General features: G+C 38.0%; 1 protein-coding gene and 1 long non-coding RNA gene across 7 annotated transcripts in view; one reads left to right on the top strand and one right to left on the bottom strand.

Moving 5' to 3' along the window:
• The window catches only part of LOC141428323 (leupaxin-like), a 73,484-nt gene that overhangs the window by 8,414 nt on the left and 39,647 nt on the right, over positions 1-25,423 (bottom strand). For 5 of the 6 annotated variants that reach the window (XM_074088271.1, XM_074088270.1, XM_074088272.1 and 2 more), the window contains 4 exons: positions 19,114-19,385; positions 12,743-12,959; positions 6,665-6,758; positions 577-793 (listed from right to left, as the gene is read on the bottom strand). In XM_074088271.1, the coding sequence (XP_073944372.1) occupies positions 577-793; positions 6,665-6,758; positions 12,743-12,959; positions 19,114-19,385 (800 nt within the window). Of the gene's footprint in view, positions 1-576; positions 794-6,664; positions 6,759-12,742; positions 12,960-19,113; positions 19,386-22,471; positions 22,634-25,423 lie in introns of those variants that run through there. The other variant, XM_074088268.1, reaches the window with a different exon arrangement.
• On the top strand, positions 8,044-10,095 carry LOC141428326 (uncharacterized). Its single transcript, XR_012451416.1, has 2 exons — positions 8,044-8,242; positions 9,430-10,095. It is a non-coding gene; the product is annotated as an uncharacterized lncRNA (long non-coding RNA).

Here is a 25,423-nt window from a genome sequence, read left to right as displayed (position 1 = left end):
GTTTCGGTCTACAATTAATTGCGTAGGTACTTATAATAAGTCTCGGCATCAACTTCGCAAGACAAGTTAATTTTAGTACTATTTTCGGCTGACTTGACCTTCCACAAAATTTTATTCGGAGCGCAGTATCCTAAACGCATAAATTTCCTAGAAATCATTAATAATATTGTAACATAATAGATCATAATTAAGTGTTCCAGCAGAGTGACTGTATTAGGCATGTCCCGAACGTCACCACCGGGTCGGGTACCTGACAGAGTCTGTCTTTAAGCGGAATTTCTACTGCGAGAGGAGTGGGTCCCGTAAGGACTTCCTTTGAATATTAACAGTAAACTGCATCTTCTAAATCTAAGCAGTTCCACCAACCAAGGGCATTTCTGTATTGGAGCATACCATTACAAATAAAGAGGTATGAAGGTACTTGGTCCACGGTCGCGTTGTTAATTGGCGTGTAGTGAGGTTGGGCAGCGCTAGAAGCTGCAGCCCCCGTCACCCTTAGCAACAGCGCATACTGCTACTAATATCGGTACGCTGCCTATCCTCACAGCACGCCCCAGTGTTAAGGCCGTTACCTACCTGGTCCTGTCCGACTTTAAAGTCCGACAGCGACGCCATGAGGTCGTCGAGCTCGCGCGTGGCGGTGGAAGCGTGGTGGCGCGCGGGCGCCGGCGCCGGCGCGGGCGCCGGCGCGGGCGCCGCGGGCTCCACCACCGTCTCCTGCACCGTCACCGTCACGTGCTTGGTGCCCGGCCGCGGGAGGGTGCCCGCGGGGACCGGCGACGCTGACGAACGGCTGCCAACAAACAAGGGAGGTTCTAAAAGCCATATCACGTTAGAGATTTGCGGACGAGTTAAAAGCGAGGCGAACGCGCAGAGTGCCTCGCGCCTAGGGTTGGGACGCCGTATTGTATGTACAGTCACGGACTTTCGCGGGAGTAGGTACTCATTCATAAATTGCCAGTGTGATAAGGCTCTAATACTTAAATCATAAAAAGGAAGCTGTCAGTTACTGACAGCACAATACGGTCTTTTGATTTTGCCACGTGCTTTACTTTCCTCAACTTGGAACGTTTGCGAGTTTGGTGCCATCTGTTGAGATTCAGGGTCAGATCATCGATTTCCTAGTAACTTAAGTCATTTTACAAGGATCTAAACATCATTAGCCTAGACTCAATAGTGAACATTTAAATTAAAGCACTGTAGAGTGCTAGAGGACCATAAATTTTTTATGTATTCGGGCGCAAAATCTCGCAATTTATATACAACTTTACCATACTTATCACTGGACTGGACATCGAATTATCGCGAAGACTTGCCACTGCCATGTCTCAATGTCGAGGATCGTTTAATAAGTGATATTGTATTTTGAGCTCAACACTCGACGCTCAACACCTAACATGATCAAACATCAAACTAATTTACGCAGCTTTATTTGGCAACAGGATTAACCGCTTCATTAGCTTCGTTGTTTCCACGTGCGCGAGCGCCATAACTCAGCGAGACTAATTATTTGTGTAAGTAATGTGTTCTAGTAAATAATGCAAGTATATTGCAGTGGAAATGGCGCGGCAGGTGCGGCAACTAATTAGGACGACATTATGCGCAGGAGTGCGCGGCACGCCAAGAGATTCGATGCGCGTTTGTGCGTGAGACAATGTGAGCGCAGAGAGTGTTTTGGAAATGTTTTGTAGGTATGTTAAATGGTTGAATAGAAAATTTAAATTAAAATATTAATTTCGTTTTAAACCTCACATAGTAACATCAAGGCTAGGACTTCCTTTAAGTAAGTAAGTAAGTAAGTAAAATAATCTTTATTGCCAAAAAAAAAACTAGCTCATTACAACTCACAAAAAAAAACATACAATAAAATTTAGAATAAAAAGTAAAAACTAAAAGTATACACTTAAAGTACATACATGTGCCAAGAGGTTCCACTCCTTTATAACTAAAATTGTTATAAGAAAGAAATATTATATCAAACAAATAGTATCGATAAACTTCATTCCTATTGTTATGCTCCTTGAAAAATAAAAGAAGATGAAATAAATAAACTACGAGTAGATTTGGTCCAAAGCAAAATAGTGCAGTCGAGCTACGTTAAAGAGCCATGCTTGTGTTGCAAATTCGTAGCCATGCTGCATATCGCTAATTAACAGCACGGGAGCAAATTAATTTTCTTTTCACCATGAAGGTTAAAGTACCACTTGAATTTTTACCCTACAGTAAATAAGAGAAACGCGAGATAGACTTCAACAGGCTACTAGATAAAACCACCATCGATTACCACTTTTCTTTTTAACACCTACTGTACCTACAATCTTAATCTTAAAATACAACTTAGGTTCATGGAACATAAAAAAAAAACAAGAAGACCTCATTAATTAATGTAAAAGAATTTCTATTCAATTTAGAGAACCGATCGTTAGACAAATTAAAAATGTAATAGTTCTTTGGAGCTGGATTTTTAAATTGAACTTCAAATCCATTATTCAATTGGCACGCCCACGACGTTATTTATTATTTATCCGTCAACCGAAAGGCTGAGTAAAAAAAATAAACGCGGCCATCGGACACGATAAATCAACGGGGACACCCGCGAGGCCCTTCTCAATATAACTCTGAAACAGTTATGTTTTTCAATGACAATTATTACGATAGTTCTAGTTCCTTAAAGTCTTGCCTGGAAAATCGGAGGCCGTATCGTCTACCGCGATAGCTATCGCATTCAAGATCTTTTTCTATCCTCATCTAAAACCGTGTGATAGAATTAAATGGTGAAAACGAGTGCGTAAGACCAATAAGGTCTGTAATAAGGTGCCGCAAATGTATACCTACCTATGTCTTCGACTGAAATTGTTACAGGCTGTAACTTACACCGCAGCGACTCTAGCAGTGAAAACGCATGTGTCTAGTGACTAGACTAGACTCTAGGGAGCATAATTACCGTGATTGTTTATAAACTTTTTTAAATGGCACTAAAAGTCGACGAACTTTTTTAAACAATGACAGAAAGGTTTCTCATGCCTAAACAATTTCAGAAACAAAGAAGTATTCGGATCCCTATACATACCTAGTGCCATCCACGAAGACGCGTGATTTTGTCAAAATTAGACATTAATGACATTGTAATAAGAACCACGGCACGCGTCTTCGTGAATGACTCTACCTATAATGTACTACAACCACATCGCTTCACGTTTAAACTCCCGTAGGTATTTAAAGGCAGCGTGGGCCGTAAGGGCTAAAAAAAAAACGGTTTTATCTCTCATGAGCCATAAATATTCCGCCAACGTTCGTAACATTCGAGATGTTGACAGTTATAAAATGATGAAGTCGCTTCAAAACACAATTTATCTCATCACCGCATTACGCGGAGACGTCCGGATACAATACTTGCGCAAATCTTTCAGTGCCAGGTACCATTATGATTGTATATCGAGGCGCTGGCAAAATTTTCCCCCGACTCTACATCGTAGAAGTTTTTCATCGTGTTGTTCCTTTTTTTCTACGACAGTAAGACAGGGATGTATGCTCTGAAGAAACGAGTTGAAAATGCTGTTGACGTTACTGGCAGCGAATATATTTATGAGCCGAATCGTAATCATAACAATACATCTTAGTTATATTTAGGCTTGAGTTGAATAGTTTTAGCGCAGTGTGTCTCTGGACTTTGATTTGTGTTCCTAACGATTAATTTGAAATACTAACAGGGTTATAGGTAGGTACGAAGAATTTTTGCATCTGTATTTGCACAAGCTTTAAAGTCTTTTGATGATACAGGCCTATTATCAGATGAATAATTAAATCTGGAATTATTGATTAGATTTGAGTTAGACTCGATGGCGCTTCATGATACCGGTTAGGTAGGTCCTACATCACAATAACATAGGTACGTACCACACCTGTACCAACATCTGCCTTATTTTAGCTTCATAATCCATTAACACGCATAAACATAATACAACAAAAATAGATCATAACAGGAAAACTGGCACCTACTTACTTGTTGAACGTTTTGTAAAGATTGAGGAACAGCATTTTTTTCTACAACGCGTGCGCGGCTGGGACGCGCGGGCCGACGCAAGCTTCGTAGGAAGACTAAAATCTTTTCATAATCTGTTCAAGCAACCAAGGGCGCCATGCGTGCAGGTTCATTAAGAGTTTAATTGTTGCAAGATATTTTAGGTATACATATTAGATCAATAGAAGACTGATCACCAGACAGCCCGTGTTTTCAGGATGACGCCGAACAAAGAGTTGTGTATTTTGTAAGATATCTAATTCATCTTTGGTAAGTATAGTATATGTATGTTACAATTTTGAATCTTTTGTCATGGTTTTGTAGCTTGTAGCTAAAGTAGCAAACCCGGCATACAATAAAACGTGGCCATCTATTTCCGCATGATATATAAACGTTAAATGGAGTTAATAATACAAGAAAATCGGGAACCCAACACCCATTAAATCGTGTCGTGGACAGTCGTAAGACAGCTGAACGTGTGTTTACATCAGCGACTCGGGCATTAGAACAAAACGGGCTTAGGCGTGACGATGCACTGGCCACGGTCTATTTGCGGCCGGACATAAATACGCTTTCACACGGCCCCGAGCTTACGTCACCGGGTGTCTCGGGCCACCCTGGCAACTCCGCCAGGAAGGGCAAGTGTAAGTTTTTTAAAGCACGACCTTGATCTCTGGCAACTGCTAATGTCCAGCTCCAGGATTCTTGCCAATTTTTACGCTTCGGAGATAAACTACGGAGTTGCATCATCGGTAAAAGCAGCTGTTACGATTGTTTCACAAGTTTATACAACAAGGAAAAAAATACGAATGCATTAAAATTAAAAGAGGAACAGTTACGCTTAAATGCTCAACCCGCGACTGGTCCGACACAAAACATACTCTATTATCCTATCGGAGAGCAAATTTTACAGACGAACGACGTGTATTATATGAATTTCTATTATATTTGTGTCAAGATATTTATATGTAAGTACCTATACCGTTGTACTTATATGCGAAGACGTTGTAATATAATGCAAAGTACCTATAATACACAAGATTCGCAGTATGTAATACGAGTCTTAAAATTACGTAGTGACTTCCTGCAGTGCAGCTGATTTAAACTTTAATTTTAATTCACAGATCTGTATCACATCACACACGTAGAAAATGTAAACACAACAGTACTTATAAGAAGGGCTATACCGTAATTTAGGTACGTCTAAACCTACTTCCCTAGACTTTTACGAGCGTTCTAACAAATTTCATTAGTCTCTCCACGACATCAAAGAGCTAACAATGTTTTCATTCATTACTCTTTGTTATGTGAGGATTTCTAACGAGGTTCTATAACGAGGCTTGTGGTGATATAAAAGACATATTTAGTTTTTATTGGTGTTAGTTTAGCATCGGGTAATTTTGGTCAGCCTTATCTCAATATGGGTAGGATCGTAAAACACAGTTTAGCGAAATATGCACTTTCGTAAAAGGTAGACTTCGCAAAAACAACAACTTCGACAATGTGCTATCTCAAAAAGAACACTTTTTCAAAAATGCGTTTTCGTTTAAAACAAGGATAAGTATTTTACTATTTTCCGTGTGAATATTATAGCATATTTTTGTTTTTATTCGATGCCTACTATGAAAAAGAAAAAAAGTAACACTTTCAGGAAAATTTACGTTTTCGAAAAGTGCACGAATGGAAAAAGTGTACATTAAGAAAATTTATCTTTATTTTATTTTATGTATTCAAGATACTTTTAATATATTACATAATAATTAATAAATACCCTGCTTTTTGACATTTCTGTTAACTACTTGTAAGTACTGCCTTGTGGTGAACAATACAGAATATTAGTATTGTATCGTACGCTCGCTGTTGTAAAAGGATCGATTCGTCACAGCGTCACCTCTCTTGGCCAAAGGAAGCACTCAGTTCCATTAATTATTAAACGTACCAACTGCTGCATTCAATCGATATTACAACACGGTGTACTTCGACTATTGGCCTATTGTTTCTTCTGGGTAAATTATTTTGTTTGCAGCTGTTTTGTGTAGACTTGATCTTTAAGATTGAAATCAAGAGGAGAAACGGACGATACGTATCATTGATTTATAATTCATTGATTGGACAAAGCCTGTTTTTTAACCCCCGATGCAGAAAGAGGGGTGTTATAAGTTTGACCGCTATGTGTGTCTGTCTGTGTGTATGTCTGTCTGTCTGTGGCACCTTATGTCTTAAACGGGTGGACCGATATGAATACGTTTTTTTTATTTGATAGCACGTTTTCTAGCGATGGTTCTTAGACATGTTTTATCAAAATCAGTTCAGCCGTTTTTGAGATATTGAACTTTGAAGTGACAAAGTCGGGTGTTTCCAACTATTTGTTGGTTAGGTTATCTTAAAAAGAGCCTGAGAATTGTCATGCTCACACGATGTTATGATTGCTTTCTGATTCATACCTTTTTAATAAAATAATGTAAAAAAAATCTTCTCAATTTTATTAAAAAATTTTTTTTTGAAAATCATGCTATTCAAAAAATTCTGATTTATGGTAACCGTAATCCTACCATGAGTAGGTTTGTTCTCAATATCTGAACACAACGTTCAATAGGTACGAGAAACATCTGAGAGGGTAGCTTTAGTTTGGGCTGTACTCACCCATTGTGCAGGTCTGTGCTGAGCTGGTCGAGCAGCGAGTCGACGGTGGGCCGCGGTGCGGGGCTGGCGGCGCCGTTGGTGCGTGAATACCCGTCTGGAACAATCACAGCGTTAGTTACAGACTTATATTCATAACCCGAACCGATTCGTCGAAGAACTAAAGTCAACGGCATAGCTCAAAGAATATGTAAGTAAGTTGAATTAGCAGGGCGAGCCAACATCACACAAACAGATAAATGCAAAAGTGTGTAAGGTTGCGCGTGCGGCGTGAGAGTGTATGTTATTTCTTCACGCTAAAACGGCTGGACAGATGAAATTTGGTATATAAGACGTCTGCAATATCTATCGTCTATAAAAATCTTAACGTTAGGTAGGTATATAAGTTATACTATTTCATGAACAAACGTATACATGGTTTCTGGTTTGTTCTATTCTGGAGAACCCCATCTACGAGTACTTGCATGGCAATTTGGACTTGCTTATAAAATGCAGCGTATACACCTAAGTATGAAAAGGTAGGTACAAGTTTTAAAGCTAAATGGTTCTATCAAAGATATTTATATGCAATAGAAATTCCAGAATTTTCGATAAGCTCTTAATTAGTCCATTATTGTCATTGAATTTACCGCCTTTATGTCTTATTTTTATAAAAAAAGTCAAAAGTATTTATTTGTCAGCATGCATGCGTATGCGTACAAATTACCTATGTCAAATACTAAATTAAAATACATCATCAATCATAAAAATAATCAAAATAAATAGGTTCATAAGTTCAAATATCATTATCATTTACAAATAATATAAAATAATACCAAAAAATATGTAATTTTTTCTACAAATAACTCTTAGCGGTAGGTACTATAATAACATCTGTCGAGAAGCCAACTCGCCAATTTATTATTTAAACTATTTCCCCGGAGAGCTAGAGAGATGTCCTTATTTATGTAAGTACTGAACAACTCCGTTCTAAATACTTAACTAATTCTAACCATGCATATTTTCGTCTGCCAATGCGATATTGCGCCAACAAAAACGCAAAATGCAAAGATAACGTTTTCGGACATATTTGCAGGAATTTACTATGCTATTTTTCGTAACCTAGTTATTTATGAAGGCTCCATAAATCATAATCATAACTAACTAACGTGAAAAATAAATCAACAAGTTTGCAAGTAGCGCGCACGTACAAACTTCAGTCAAAAAAACTGTTAATTACGAAAACGTCGTCTGTACATGAGGTGCGAGGCTGAAACGCGTGTAAGTGTTATGAGAGCGGCCAAAAATATTAAAAATTATGAACGCGGCAGTCAATTAGAGTTGGAACAGGTGGGCCGGGTCTCAGGACGTGCCAAGTCTTCGTGGGAACAACCAGTACGTAAACACGTGCTTTCGTTAGCCTTTGACGGATCATCAGGGCTCAGGGATATTGTGAGGTTAGGTGGGATCAGTAGCATAGCTATCGGAGGATTCGGAGGACTAGGGGGTGCCGTGTACAGGCCCTTCACACTCAGGGGGCTTTTACGCTGAGGAGGCCCTCGGATCCAAACCAGCAAAGTCAGCAAAGCTCAAAGTGAACTGGTAAACGAAAATGTTTCCTGCCTAACCTTGACTTAATAATCCCTTTAATCCGCTTTTTTCATCGAGTTTAAGTAAGTACCTAGCTTTATTATCTATGCCCTGCATGCCTGATTACGATAAAGACAAGTTTATAAAAATATTTACTTGCACTTTTGCACTTTATGTAGATAAAATCAGTTTAAATCTGGGGCCCTAATTTCTTTTTTTTGCATATGGGTCCTGGGTTACCAAGCTACGCCACTGGATGGGTTTCAAGATGTTTATAAGATCATAAGGTGAATTATAGAAAAAGAAACAAAACACATCACTGGTTGGTGGGCAGAAGTTTGTGTCAAATAACAGATTTATAATGTGAATCAAATTTATCATAAAAAAATCTAACATTAGCATTAGCATACAATAATAAAACCACTTTATTAGACTAAGAGGTCTTAATGCATTTGGAAGCTCCGAGAGATATTTTCCATGAAATATATTCTTGATGAATATGAGACGATCCAATGTCAAATGTCTACATTTTGCTGTCAGTCTTGTGCCAGCAGTCGTTACGCTCTCCATATTACATGATAAGTGGGTAAAAGATATAGTGCACGCCTCATTTAACGGAGGTTTGAACTACTACTTGTCTTTAAAGGTAGGACATAAAGACAGCAATTATTTTGTGGTGTGATAGAAATCTCCACCAGCTGTTTTTGTTGAGAATTATCGAGCAGATTAAAGTGTTGTTCAGAATTTAGTTTAATGCGTCTTTTTGAGCATGCCGGTGTCATGTTTATTGTTGTTTGCGGTTTGTTTATAGGCTGTATTAGCGACTGAGGATTTGTTACTCATTAACCGTTTCAACAGAAATAAGAATTTAGTCAAGATGAAAACAGATTACGAGATCCCACATATAGCACAGCAGAAAGTAGCGCTAAAGTCGTAAGAATATGAAAACGTCAAAGCAAATATAGAAAGAAAACATTTATTCATTACAACATGGGAAAACATAAAATACAAATGTGCATGTTACGAAATAGTCTCAAATCAGCAAACTGCCGGTGTTACCAACGGCGCTGATTTTCCTTTGAGATCATCAGGTCAACCATCAAACATTGAAAAAAAAAAAAAAAACTTTATATTTCAAAAAAAAGATCCAATGGCGAGTTTAACATGTAAAATCAACGTTAATATTATTGTTCCTGCAGATGGTTGGCAAGCCGATGATCTATTCCTGTGCGGGAAGCGGCGGCCTTCGCGCCGCTGTGATGGTTGACATCGCGGTAAACACGAAATTCATCATAACATTATGCTGCGCGAAATATAATAATGAGGATGACATTATTACAGTTTGGCGGATTTAACGCGCACGCACACAGGCATATTAGTCTTGTTCATGTAGTTTGCAATCCTACTAATATTTATTATTAAACGCGAAAGTTTGTATGTGCATTTGCACGTGTGTGACACCTTAATGCTAAAAATGTTTGGAAGATTTGGATGAAATTTGTTACGCAGACAGCTGGACATCTGGGTTAACACTTACTGAATCTCTTACTTACGGAATCGGGATAACATTCCAAAATTTCAACCGCTAGGACACGAACGAAACACACGAAAGAGACGAAATTTGGCGCGGGTATTTTACACAACTTTAATTAAATCCACGATGGTTTTGGGAGTTACCACGAGGTTATTGACGAAGTGCCGGAATTCCAATTTGACTACTAGATAGACCTAATGGTTTACGCGTGCGTAGCCGAGGGCAAAGCCATAGCATAGCCTAGCCAGTAAAACGAGTAGTTCTGTTTATGTGATCAGTGCATCGCAAACGCTATGAAGGCGTGTGCTTACTTACGTCAAATCCTTGACTGCTATTTACTCTAAAATTTCAAACTAGCGCTCCTTTTCTTTGACATGGTTTTTAATGATTGAAATGTCACCCTAATTATGAAGTTGAAAGATTACGTTTGTTTATTTTATTTTCTTTTTGTTCTCACGGATTTTAGATATCACATTTTAAAGAAAATAACCTTGTCCTTGTATTCTCGAGTGTATGAATTTGTATAAAAACTGATAAGGGAAAACAAGTCTAGAACTCGATTAAGTAACTGAAACTTCAACAGTCGGGACCCATTTCGGGGAATTTTAAATTAAGTCAGTTGGGTTTTAGATTTTTTTGTAAATTTTGGAAAATGAAGCGAAAAGAGTCCTTCACTTCTCCACTTTTAAATCACAAGTCTATTTCAATTATTTATGAGTGCAAGAACGTTCCTGAAATCTTGCAGTAGGTGGATAGCTTCTTATAGAACTATATGATCGCCTGAAATATAATGACGATGGAAATACGAGATCAAACGAGCAACCGGTTTATTCGCATGCGCACTGACTCACCGTTTTGCGAGATTTATTGGTCCAACCTAACCTTTGAGTCTAGATGGTACATCCAATTTGAATAAGCTGGACATAAACACGTCGTTATAACATCGATATGACCGAGAAAAGGCATTTTATATCTATGTCGTAATATAGTTGCGTAGCAGTCCTATAAGTCACGTAAAAGTCGTGTAGTGGGTATAGAAATCGTGAGACATGGTGTCATGACCAATGTTCATGGAATTTTCATTATTCGCTGTTTTAGCATTTTATCGAATACGTGACTTTAATATGCTGTGTAAAGTTTCAGATAAATGTCTAAATTCTTACTTAAAAACGCGACGGACAATTTTTAATCATAGCAAAGTCAACAGCCATTTTTATATTTTAATTATCTTTAGGGACATCTCGAAACCTCACGTACGACTAAGTATGTACATTTATCTGTTGGGAAATTAACGCTGTCGAGTAATATGCGTCTTCTCAATATAATGAACGCGCCTTATAAATTCTGTAAATTAAGCTATATTCTTTTCAATGTTTTTAATGAACGTTTTAATAATTACCTTTAAACGTCTTAGGGTTAAGATACAGTAATACAATATCTAAACGACTTTGCATTCTGTGAACTTTTCTTTTGTCAGCCATTTTAACGAATTAGGGTTAGGTGAAATTTTTATAAATTTCAAATATTATTATCAACGTTACAAAGAAAAGCTGTGTCACTAAAGTTATATACGTAATAAATAGTAGCATAAAAGTGTTCAAATCGGCTTATATAATCTTAAAAAAAGTGTAATATCACTTTTATACGATCGTCACGTAAAAGTAGTAGTCCTCGGAATCTAATACGACAAATGTAGTGTAAAAGACGTATAGACGTTATCAAGATGTCAACTGGTTATACCACTAAAAGTTGTATAATTGTCATGAAAACAGTCGTTAGAAGTTTATGCGATGTTCATATTGGACTACAAATTAACTTAGAATTGTATAAGAGTGCAATTTATGACTTTTACACGATCGTCACGTAAAAGTAGTTCTTATGACTATAACACAATAAATGTTGGTGTAAAAGTCATATAGACGTATAACGACGACAGCACTAGTTATACAACTAAAAGTTGTGTAACAGTCATATAAACGGTCGTATAGAAGTCTATACGATGTCTATATACGACTACAAATTGACTCTAAATTTTATAAGAGTGCAATATATTACTCTTACACGATCGTCACGTAATAGTAGTTTTCGCGGCTCTAATACGAAATACCGGTGTAAAAGTCATATAGACGTTATTAAGACGACAGCACTAGTTATACGACTAAAAGTTGTGTATTGGTGATATAAAACAGTCTATAGAAGTTTATACGATTTCTATATACGACTACAAGTTGTATAATGATAAGAGACCCATAGTCAATTACACGCTAAATTTACTTCTAAACGATGTTTATAGCATTATGAGTCGCATAACTTACACAAATACGACTAAAATGTTTGTTGGGAACCTAACCTTGAGTCTAGATGGTAATAATCAATTTCCCTGTAGATAAATTCTTGAGCAACATTAAAATCGACCTGAATAAATATGCATGGCTTATAGACAGGAAAGATGTGTTGATTTAGAACGCGTCGGTGTAATTTTAGAGCTCTGCTTATCGCCTAGCTGAGTTTGTTGCGAGAAGCATCGATATATTATGGGTACACGTAAAATTCTGATGTAATTTTGCATCTACAGTGACGAACAAAAACAACGGAAAACTTTTCATCTATACTCTAATACTTTTCTTGTCGAGATATTTACTTATTTAGGGGATCTCGGAATCCGCTCTGACGATTTCGACCAATTTTGCTATGTGGGGGTCTTCGGGAACGAACAATCGATCTAGCTTGGTCTTATCTCTGGAAAAACGCCTGTTTTCGAGTTTTAGCCCGACCAAAGCTCAATCGCCCAGGTATAATTTTTTATAGGTATTTATCGATTTAGGGGATTTGATCTCGAAAACCTCTCAACGATTTTGAATGCGGGTTTTTGGAACTACTTGGTCTTATCTCAGGGATAATACGCATTTCTAGTTTGAGGTATTGAAAAAGAGCCTTTATTTTCCGAATATCTAATTTGAACCCCACGCGTAACTCACCATTTCGATCGCCGGTCGGCGTTTTGTCCCCGTAGGTCCCGTACCGGGCATTGCTCAGGTCGTCCAGTAGGGTATCCAATTCGGAGAGGTTCCCGCGGCCGGCGGTCCTGCCGTATCCGGCGGACGGGCCGTACGTGTTGCCGCCGTAGCCGGAGTTGCTGTTCGAGTACTTCACTGGTATCACTTTTTCGAGCGAGCTCGTGTTTTGGTATGTGGGCTGTGGACAAAGGAATTATATGGTTATAAAAGAAAATACAGTATATAATCAAGACTTTTAAGATTATTTTGAATGTTATTGTGAATCCAATTTTTTTGAAACTTTTTACTTACAAAATTGTTATAAGTAAGTTTGTATTTATTCATCATTTATACAATACATGATGATAATGAAGGCATTTCACACTGAGAGCAAGTGAAAATTATAAAATGGATTCCAAGTTTTTTTTTACATCCTATTCCTTATTGTCCATGACTTTAATTCTGCCTACGTACATAGTTCTTTCTTTGGCATGAAAACCGGCGCTTACTACGACGCTGTAATCCGCTAGAATTGATTGTAAACACTCCTGCGCAGAAAAACACTGACTGGTCGTAAATCATTATCCAGAGTAATATAATAACGTTCTGAATAACATGTATGACGTAATGAATCGGCTATGGATATTAAAATAAATGTCTCGTTTTGTAAAAATATGTTTATTTGAACTTGTCATCATCATCATCATATCAGCCGTAGGACGTCCACAGTTGGACATTGGTCTCCCCCATAGACTTCTAGTCTAGTTGCTTCGGTTTGAAGGAGGCTGCATCCACAGTGAAGCCGCGGCTTTAACCAGGTCTTCCGTCCATCTTGTTGGTGGACGTCCTACGCTGCGTTTATCTGCGGTCTCAAATATAAACTAGCATTCGATAAATTTAACTTTCTGCACGTATAGAGTAAGTAGTGCGTAGCAAAGATAGCTAAACACTTGGTCAAAATTCTGCTAAGCGTGAGTTGCACCAAGTTATACTTTACTCGTAGCAACCAGCACGATGGACATTATGACCTGGTTCAAGCCGCGGGTTCAATTTGGAGGCAGGCTGCTTCCAGTCGAAGCAACTGGAGGTCTATGGGAGAGCCATATGACCGTCCAATAGTGGACGTCCTACGGCTGATATGATGATGATGTTGATGATACTATAGTATAACCAATGTCAAACCAGACGTCAAATCCAAAGACGTCCAATTAAAGGAATCTGATGACAGGTTTGACATTAATTAATAATTATCGGTATAGTAACTTGGTGCAAATAGCAATGAGATAGAGTCAATTTAAATACGATAATCCTTGTGATAGTATGTAAATGTACACCTTCACCTTCGTAAAAATACATACTTTCAGACATCACTCTACAAAGTGACTAAATTGTTCTGGAAAGTTTCAGAAGATGGTCAGGCCAGTTAGCCAGTAAACCAATCAAATATTATAGGAAGCGGGACAAAACGAGAATTTAAACTAAGGGGCCATAAAGTACGTCACACCAATTTTGACCATTTTTCTCGGCATATTACCAATTATTTTGTTCTTGTGTCGCAGACCGCCTGACCCTCCCCCCTTCCCCGTAAATGTGTGACGTAATTTATGGATGATCCCTACAAATAATTATTTATTTATTATTAGTAGAAGAAATTATTATTCGTAAGATGACCCCCAATGCGATTAGTCGATTCTGCAGAACTCCGCTTCGCTACGATATGCGTCAGTGCAAGCGCACCCGTAACGAGTCGTTACAACAAAAATCATCTCTTCAACGCCACCTGTGCCCCAGCTGTAGTACTTGGAATCCTTCCAACGAGGAGTGAATCAGCCCTCACAAAATATGATTCCGTAAATATGTATATGAGTTAGTATTGAGCGCTGCGACTAGATGGCGTTGCGGTAAAGAAATCAACAAACTTCACTGTACAAAATAAGTGACTTGAATACTATATTCGATATCGTGTTGAAAAACTATTCATGCACCTCGGTGAGTATTTTTCTTGACATTTATTAATTTTATTATATTTAACGATTAACACTAAAATGCCAAAAATGTAGGTAGACATGTAGGTAGGTAAAAATGTAGGAAAAGGTTGCCTGGATGAGATCGCTCTTAAGCGATAATTCCGCTTATTGCTTACCTTGTAAATTTTCTCTCTATGTACATATTTTCTGTATCGCTTACTATTTCTGATGTACAGTAAAGAGTCATTGTCTTGTAATGTATTGGTTGGAGACCCATCCTTTGGGTCCACATCGTACTTAACGTTTAAATGACTAGTTTCAACCACAATTTTACGTTGCGACATTCCAGTGAGTAAACTGGGTGAAGGGCACGAAATGTATCATAGTACCGCAATTTATGTAAGGTAAATTTCTATGAAAATTACTCAAAGGGACTACAGAACAAGGTGTGACACATGATCTTCAAGTTGTATTGATATCCACGGCCCTACAAACCGCAAATGTTGTAAATTATAGTGAAGAACGTAAAGTGTAGGAAAATGTTTTTAGTACTTAAATATAGGTAGAGTCATTCACGATGACGCGTGCCTTGGTTCTTATTACAATGTCATTAATGGCTAATTTTGACAAAATCACGCGTCTCCGTGGATGGCACTAGGTATATATAGTACCTGGAGACCGAGCTTTGCTCAGGCTAAATATCGATAGTAAACGTTTTCCCACAAATAAGACCAAGCTACGAGATCGATTTGTCATCCCCGAAAACCCCTACACACCAAATTTCATCGAAATCGTTGGAGCCGTTTCCGAGATCCCCGAAATATACAATACGAAATATATCTACCTACAAGAATTGCTCGTTTAAAGGTATTAGATGTTTGCATATTTATTTCTGACACAATAAAGCGTGCATTAATAACTGATATGACTTTATTTCTAGGGCCTGTAGGACGTATCAGATATTTTTGCACGCACCGCTCCTTGAGCTCCGTGACTGACTGTACCTATGCAATAAGTCCAACGATACATTGGTTTTAACGCAAGTTACTTTTATGGCTACGTAGGTGACTAATTTGAGGTGATGGACAATATTTAAACCATAGTGAAAATACCACAAACAGGAATTACTTATCACGCTCATTTAATATTATAATCAGGGACAGTACTTTCAATTAGTGAAAGAGTTTTGAAAATTGGTATTAGTAGATTATTGTCTTGGCCTAGAAGTAGGCAATTGCTGGCTGAGTATGAGTATTAAACGGACGAGCTTGCGAGTCCGTTTAACTAATACGAAGCCAGCAATTGCTATTCCAGCCGAGACTAATATAAGCTTTTCTCAAAAAATGGTGAGTAATTCTGAAATAGAATAAACTTTTTCTCAAATATATTGTAAAATTTATTTTATTCCAATATTTTCTTATGCTTTCCCGCCTTTTTCATAAAAATAAACTGCAGGTATATTTTCCACCGAAAACACTACCAGCTATTTCAGACCCAATAGAAAAAGTCCGGAGTTCAACAAAATATCTGATACCGGTTATTAGACTTGGCTGTATACGACTTTGTGCCAACATTTCCGTGGCCTTTTTAACTTTAAAAAAAAATGTGACTGATTGCAGCGCGCTAATTCATTATTGTCGAGCTAGCGCGCCTGCAATCTTTTTATTTTTAATTTTTCGCTGACCATAAACTATGCACTTCACCTTCTGATATGTAAAGAATAATGTCAACTTTTACGGACATTTTTGAGAAAAATACTTTCAGAGGTTATGCCGTGCACAAGATACAAATAAATATACACACAAAGTCCTAATTACCTTCTTGAAATAATAATAAAACCGGCCAAGTGCGAGTCAGACTCGCGCACGAAGGGTTCCGTACCAGCCTATACAACATTCATTCATTCATATAGCAAAAAACGGCAAAAAAAACCACGTTTGTTGTATGGGAGCCCCCCTTATATTTATTTTACTCTGTTTTTAGTATTTGTTGTTATAGCGGCCACAGTTATACATAATCTGTGAATATTTCAACTGTCTAGCTATCACGGTTCATGAAATACAGCCTGGTGACATAAGGACGGACGGACAGCGAAGTTTTAGTAATATGGTTTCCATTTTTACCCTTTGGGTACGGGACCCTAAAAATAGGCTAATGCTCCATCCTGTCGGAATTATGAAAAACGCTTGTTAGTGCATTTCTATGATTACCTACCTAGTGTGGAAGTTAAGTGGCAATCATCATACTATTTTCACTAAAAAGTCGCCACGAGGGTTCGATACTGATTTTCAACCGACACGACCACGACCACTCAAGAATCAAGACTCAAGAGTCTGTCAAAAGTGCAGCGACCACTTCAACAATAAATTAATAATTTATTTTAATACTAGCGGACCCGGCAGACGTTGTCCTGCCAGGAAAAGCAGCACTACAGGAAATACGATACAATAACAACACTGACAGCAGCGCCATCTAACGGGTCCAATTGTGGTTCAACCCATCCAGGAGCCTATTGAATATACATACAAAATGTCATCTGAATCGGTCAGCCGTTTAGAAGGAGTTAGGTGACAAACACACGTACAGAGGAATTATACATTTAAGATATTAAACTAACAGATATAAAGGCATATTTCATTTTACAATCATTTACTACAATCAAATTCCGTCACGCATGATTGCTGTTGCAGCTTATGCCGTCGGGACCGCCTTTATTAACTGACTCAAAAAGGAGGAGGGTTATCAATTCGGTTGTATTTTTTTTTTGTTACCTCAGAACTCCGTCATTTAAGAACCGATTTGATTTTTTTCCGTACGTATAGGAATGCTTTCATTAGGTCCCATAAGCACCAAATCAGGATCTGATGGTGGATCCTAAGAATCATTCATTTGGTGAAGTGGAACTGATGATGTTGATCAAGTTATACTCAATAACCAAGTATTTCACAGGTTGAATTTAATTACTTTGACAACAGTTGCTAAGCAATTTATGCTACCTTCGTAATGCATATGGTTAAAACGGGTGGTTAAGCACCAGGACTCCTCAAAATGAACGTCTGCATCGGAAAAAGAATATTCGTAAAAGATGACGAGCAGTTGATATTAAGGTATTGTATCTTATCTTTAAATATACACTAAAAGCGTGAAAAAAAATTCTACCAGTCTGAAGTCGTGCCTCAAGCACGAGCCAGCAGGCTATTGATGCTCCAATAATTCTATAGTTGTAGGTGAGGTAGAACGTTTTTAGGTCCACTCCTGCTGGCTCGTCTGAGCACCGACTTCAGACTGGTAGAAAATTATTTTCATGTTTTTGGTAGTTCGTTCTACTTTTTGTTATAATTTTATTTATCCACTTCGGAAAAGACAACGGAATCAAAGTCCATACATCTGTTAGGTAAAAAGACACTCGTCCTTGGTTACTTTTCTGAGCAAGTAAGTACGAAAGAAGCAGAAAGCTCTCAATCTTCGACTTCGGGCTTGTTATAGAGACGCGTTCATTCCATGGAATTATTCCACACTTACCGCCCTTAAGACACAATGTACTAGACTAGGTACTACTAGGAGCCTTTTGAGATAATTCGCCTTGTTATTGCTCGCCTTCAGTTATACTAGGTTATGTAGTAGTGTTGATAATTAGGTCACTACATTAGCTCACGCACGTGTTTGACGTAATTATTGTTTTTTTAGTACACAAGAGCGAGCGTACTAAAACTACGCTCACATTGTTTGTAACTGGTGCAGTAATTCACAAATTGTTTTGCAGTTTCTGTCTGCAGTTGTTCAAAAAGAATGTAGAGATAATAGAGACCATTCATGCAGCACTTGTCTTTTTTATGAAAAGAGGGGGTATCTAGATTTAGGGCGATACCCGATACAACGAATGATACTGCTTTACTGTCATAGCATGGGTTCGATGGAAAAACAGCGTTGCGTGCGGCTTGCAGCAGCATTATGCTGAGTGGGGCCCAAATTGTACTATTCGATGTAATTTTCCCTTTTAATTTAATTTTCTGTGTATCAAATGTGTGTCTCTCTCTCTCATGTTTTTTAATTTGGTAAATATCTCGAGGGTCACACATCGAAACTTTAGTTAGCGCCGTTCATATATTACGTCACACCACTTTAGTAGCCCCTTCCATCGTGACACTTATTATTAACAAAATCGCAATTATTGAGGGTTTTTCGAGAGGCGAAATATCGCTAGATGGCGTTAGTATCGTGAGGACTGTTTGAGATTTGCATCGCGCTCGTGATTGGTTAAATAAGCTAACCAATCATATGATATAATAATGAGCCAAACTGAAACGGCAAACGGACCCTTCCCCTTCCCCATAATGTGTCGTAATTTATGGATGCCCTCTTTGAAACATAATAGTAAAAACTCACCGAACTAGGTTTATTGTGATAATCCGAGCTAATATTCCTTGAGCCATTGATGGAGCCGTATCCAGTGGATGTGGGTGAGTTGAGGCTGCCTCCGGGCGAGCTCAGCCGGCCGGGAGAGCTGCGGCCGCCGGGGGAGGCTGTCCGGCCGCGGGGGGAGCTGGTCCGGCCGCCGGGGGAGCTGGTCCGGCCGCCGGGGGACGCCGTCCGCCCGCCAGGGCTGCCGACGCGGGCTCCCGGGTTGATGGAGTTCTGTAGATCCGCGAGCAAGGCATCTGGAACGAGATAATGATAAGTTAAACACGGTTACGATTCATATAAGTCCATGGACATGAATTGTTGAATAATTGTAAACCGCAGTTATACTAACATCGCTGTCCTTATCAACGTACATATATCACTTGTACTAGTTGTACTATTACTTATTCTGTGGTACTATGGTACACACTAAGAAGCAACCATCTTAATATGACAACAATCGTGACTAAAAATATTGATACAAAAGTTTTTGTTTTGTTAGAGACAACGACGCGGATGGTGAAAGTATTAAAATGGTTAAATTTAGTTCCATCCAATACACCCCGCTGAAGTTGTAGATTATCTAGACAACCGTTCTGTAGACGTCCTGTAAAACTGGATTTAAACGGCGGAATTGTTATGCTCATTGTAGGTAGACAAATTTCTCCAAATAATGCAACATCTAAATAATCGAAATCCACTCAATGTTATCAGTTACAATTAGGTACTAACTCATAGGCAAGCTGTTCTGTTTGTTTGTTTGTTTTAAACGTAGATACAATCTCACTCAGCTAGAATTATTTTCTCTTCTTTTACGTATTTATACGGGCTTTTTTATAATTAAGAAGTAATTGACATACCTATATATTTTGCTTAGTATTCAATTGGAGGTTCGGCCCTTAATTCAGGACCTATGTCGATTCATCTGACATAGTCAATACACGTAATAAATTGTCAATTGGCGTTTAGAGGACTTCAAGGCATCTATTTAATTAATATTTCACCGAGGCGTAAATTGATCGGCAGTTGTGTTGTGTCTAAAAGATGCTATAACTAATGTTGATTTAGTACTTGTTTGTGTTAGCGATTGTTTATTTTACACTATTTCGGTGGCAGACTAAACTAACTATGCTGTAAACAAGTAGTTAATTTCAGTTTATAAATGTTACTTGAAGTTTTTCCCTTACAAGTCTTACAAGGGCTTCAGATATGATTTAACGGCTTGATATCAATTATATAGCTTTTTTCTTTAGCCTGGCATTTTCATGGTATATAAAAAGTAATTGAAAAGGTTCCTGGACGATGTAAATTGCTTGACAGACATCTACGTGCTAAACTAGCACGCTAGACAAGATTGGACGCAACGCTAAGTTTGCTCGTCCAGCAATTCCAGCATCTGCGCTCGTTTTATACATTCACTCATTCATACTACGCACGCTCTGGCTTTTGAAGGTGTTGCTTAAGAAGCATACGAGTATAATACAAAATAAAAATATTATATCACTCAATTAGTTTGCTTATCAAGCCCATCTGATGCTCTGAATAACTATATAAAAATATTATGAAACTATTAAATGATGCGCATATCTACTTAAGGAATGCACTACCTACAGCTTTTATACCTTAATATACTGCAATAAGATAATAACATTAACAAATACTGGCCGCTGGAAAACAAGGATAAATTTCAAAAACATTTATAAATAGTATTCTAATATAGTTAAGTTAGTTGAATATAAAACGAAAGCAACATCGTAGGCAGACCAGTTTACTGAGATACCTATACATAACAACTTTCACTATGCAACCCTAGTCCTTAGAAAATACGGATTAAGTTGTTCAAGAGCCGACTTGAGCGTTAGTATCTGTATATATACTTAAGTAATTGGAGTTATTTACTCGCTTATATAAATAGTCTGGCTTCATGATGTCATGTAAGTAAACGGAGGGGCTCTCATTGATGGCAATCAACATTTGTGTCACTAGTCCTTTTAGTTTAGTGAAGTTTCATTTGGCAATATACTTTAGGTGAGTGAAATTTATCGCTAAGAATAGAGACATTTTAGTAACACCTTTATATTCATTAGAAGTCGACGTTTATACGACGAGTCGCGCAACAGAAGCTGTAGAATCTACAGTGTGGATGCTGTTTACTTTGCATATAAAAGCTTCATGTAAAAAAAAAACAATCATAGAGTAAATAACAGCATGAAGTGTTTATTTAGTGTGCAATGTCGTACAAAAGGTTGTCCCTTATGATGAGAGATAACAAAGTCGTATTTTTACGTACGTCTTGCAAGATAATATCGCATGTGAATTTATCTAAAAAAATGTGTATACACATGGCTGTTAGTCAATTAACTACAGAACCTTTATGCTCTATGAATCTATGTATACATAAGTATCAATAACCTACCAACAAAAACTGGAAAACCCCGACATTGTCACTTCAAAGCAATATCTCAAAAACGGCTGAACCATTTGATAAACATGTCTACCTATGTTCAATCTTCCCCGGGAACGAAGACCGAGATAAAGCTAATAAGAACATGCCTAATGCCGAAATTCTTTCATTTTGTGATTTCAAAGAAGCAAAATCCAATTTGTGAAGACGTTCAAAATACTTTAACCTATTTAATAAATATTTAAACTAACCTAACCAACAAAAAGTTGGAAAACTCCCGACTTTGTCACTTCAAAGTTCAATATCTCAAAAACGGCTGAACCGATTTTTGAAAACATATCTAAGAACCATCGCTAGAAAACCTGCTATCAAATAAAAAACCGCATTCAAATCGGTCCACCCGTTTAAGAGCTACAGTGCCACAGACAGACAGACACACAGACATACAGACACACATAGCGGTCAAACTTATAACACCCCCCTTTTTGCGTCGGGGGTTAAAACTAGGGGGAAAATATAGTATTGCTGGTTTATTAGAAAGTAGTAGATGGCTAAAATCTTGAATTTTGCATCAGCGCATATGTAAATGCTCGTCCTTCGAGAACAAGTTTTCTTTTGGGCGGGTCATTGCCTCCTGGCCGGCACCAGGAGCGAAATTTATGAGCCGGCATAACAAACTATTTTAAATATCAAATCCAATTCCTTAAGTGCTCGCATTGTCTCTTATCGGTCAATTGGATTAATAGTGCCGTTAAGATAAAGGCGTAAGTGTTGTCCACATCTACAAAGAGTCTCATTCTCCCAATTACACACAACATTCATACTTTGTCACGTCTAGACAGCGAAGTCTTTGTGCGAAACCTATTCGCTAAGTAGGTTACACACGACAGGAATAAATTAGACTGACACAATTCACAAGATGAAAAACAAAGTCCATACCGAGTCCTTCGACAGCCTCGAAAACCTCAGCATATTCCGTTTCCGGTTGCAAATCTCTATGAGTTTTCAATATCTTCCCGTAAATATCGTCGTTCACCGTGTAATGTGTTTTAGACATGGTTAACCGAAACGTATCACTTAAAAGATGCACAGGGTACTGGCAGAGGAGAATTCGCGAGCGGGTAGAAAAAAAAACAAGTCACATTGCAAGGGCGTCGGAAGGGATTCTAAATTTAAATATCTTCGCCTTCGTGGAAGGAATGCGCGGGCGACTCTGTTATGGACTAATGCAGTACTGATTCGATTCACCTCCGCTGGAGCGCAGACCGCAAAAATCGCGCTCAGCCTAACACATTGTTCACATAAATATTTGTACTGTTCGATGGGCCGGAGCATCCGCTTAAGCGCTAAGTGTTTGACGTTGCCAATGACTAATTCACTACATACATTACGTTTCTATCCACGTTTATTTTCGCGTAAAGATTTATTCACTAAAATAAAAGCATGTTTGAATGGAGCCAAGGTCCATTTCGAGGCTATTTAAATTTAATAGGAATGACGTTTTTTAACATTGGGTATCTGCTATTAAGGAAAACGACGGAAACCACTAGACCCACATAGGATAAACTCAAAATCCTTAACTTTTATTTTCGGAAAACACCATTTATTTCCTCGGGGGAAGTGCAAACCCGCTTATCTACCATACCTACGTTAATTCCGCGTCTGCACTACATGTAGTTTTAAAGGGGATGGTAGATGATAACTTCAAATTTGTTCTATTTCGACGGTTTCTGAGTAAAAATTAACAATTGGCTAAATCGGTCAGATTCGCGGGATTAATCAAAACCTAACAGTCAAATGGAGCGGAGGCAAGTTTTTTAGACAGACGACAAAGACTTAGACGGTTAGTATCATTAAAAGCTAAGAAGGAAAGTGTCGTAAAGCGCTGCCAGCGCTGGTTGGACCGCTGTCATCAATGAACCAGCGCTGACGCCGCGTTGATAATGAAATGAAGACGTCGTCATGAGATGACGCGACACTCGTGGAATGTCTCGCGCGCTTTGTCTTACTTTAATGTAAGACTAACACATGAAAGAGACGAAGGGTTTCGCGATACTTGGATTAGATTTTACTTAACCAATATTATAAGAATCTAATTAGATCGATTATTAGTTAGCTACTTAATATTCAAAAGCGCGCATGTTACCGCGTCAATGTACCATTTCCTACTTCATCTTTAAATCATACCTAAGTTAAGTAGGTACCTAAAGTTTAATTAACTTGTCATAAATAATAATACATAATTAAAGTGAGCCAATTAATGAAACTATTAGAAAATGGTCGTTAGTTAATATAATATAGAACCTGTATTACCACTTTACCACGTAATTTGTTATTTAACTAAAGAGCCTTAGCTGGAAGTGGTACAAACTGCTAAACGCCTAGTTAAAACTTCTGCGCAAGAGTTGACGACGTAAGAGTTGCTACAATTTCAACTTCAGGGGTTTATTTATCATTCTAATAAAATTTTCCTGTCTGAGAGATCATAACGGCCAACATAATGTATTCGAATTCGGAACTTTGCCGATGGGGTCTGGTTTAATTCATTTGTTTTAGTTTTCATTATTATGTTCTTTATTTTTCTTTCATTCTTAGGTTTAGGTTTTTATAATAGTTATAAAAAGTAAAATACAGAAAAGTAAATAAATAAATATCACGGGACAATTCACACCAATTGACCTAGTCCCAAAGTAAGCTTAGCAAAGCTTGTGTTATGGGTACTAAGCAACGGATAAATATAATTATATAGATACATACTTAAATACATATTTTAAACACCCAAGACCCGAGAACAAACATTCGTATTTTTCATACAAATATCTGCCCCGACACGGGAATCGAACCCGGGACCTCAAGCTTCGTAGTCAGGTCAGGTAGTCAGGTAGGTAAAAGTACATACAAAATAAAAATATTATAAAAACCTAACCTAGTTTGCCACCGGTAACGGGGCAGGGCCCAAGCTACCGGTGGTCAGGCCGCAGAGTGAGGAACCTCCGGACGATGCGTGCCGTGTCCAGAAGTACCGCCTTCTGTATCTGGCCCTTGATCCAGCCATCTAGCGAGTCTCTTGAGATGTTGGTCGAGACTCTTCGCTATTAGACCGTTTGCCGAAACGACTATCGGGACAATGATCGTCGAGTCAACATCCCACACAGCAGTCACCTCGTGAGCCAAGTCAAGGTACTTGCTGAGTTTGTCCTTCTCGGCCTTCAAAAGGTTCTCGTCATGTGGGATGGTGATGTCGACGAGCACTGCTTGGCGGTTCATTATTATTATTATTTGTCTTTTTTATGTAGTTAGGTTAGTTTTATTTAATTTATATGTAGTTATGTCAAAAAGTTATGTAAAGTTTACAATAAACAAAGTTACATTATGAAAAAAAAAACGAATTCTACATCGACAATCGAAGCCGAAAATTCGAAGCGAGAATTTTCGTGTAATATTTGCTATTTCGGCATTGCTTGCGCTGCCATAGATTCCAGAAAAAATAGGACTCTTAAAGCTGTAGGCAAATTGAATGCCATAATAAAGAAACGCCTGATGTTAAAATCGTAGCACACTTAGACCGTAACCTCTTACACGGAACTTTTCACAGGATTAGCTTTTTAAGCTAACAGTAAGGTTAAATGTATGAGCTATTCTTGCCGACCCTTTAGGCAGATTAAACGCGGGCACGAATTATTAGACCTTGCATTATTATCATACACATTTAGGGTCGAAAAATACTCGGTCATATATCAACTGCAACCATTTTAAATGTTACCTACTTTTTGTAGTTAGTTACATGTTTGTTTCTTTATATTCTTTATTGTACAAAAAGGTTACAAAAAAGTGTTAAATACAAAGGCGGACTTATCCCTGCCAGTCAACCTTTGTGTGGTAGAGAAGAGC

Source organism: Choristoneura fumiferana, chromosome 5, assembly GCF_025370935.1.
Source record: "Choristoneura fumiferana chromosome 5, NRCan_CFum_1, whole genome shotgun sequence".
NCBI lineage: Eukaryota > Metazoa > Arthropoda > Insecta > Lepidoptera > Tortricidae > Choristoneura > Choristoneura fumiferana.
The sequence above is the reverse complement of the archived record's forward strand: the minus strand, read 5'-3'. Positions and strand labels throughout refer to the sequence as shown.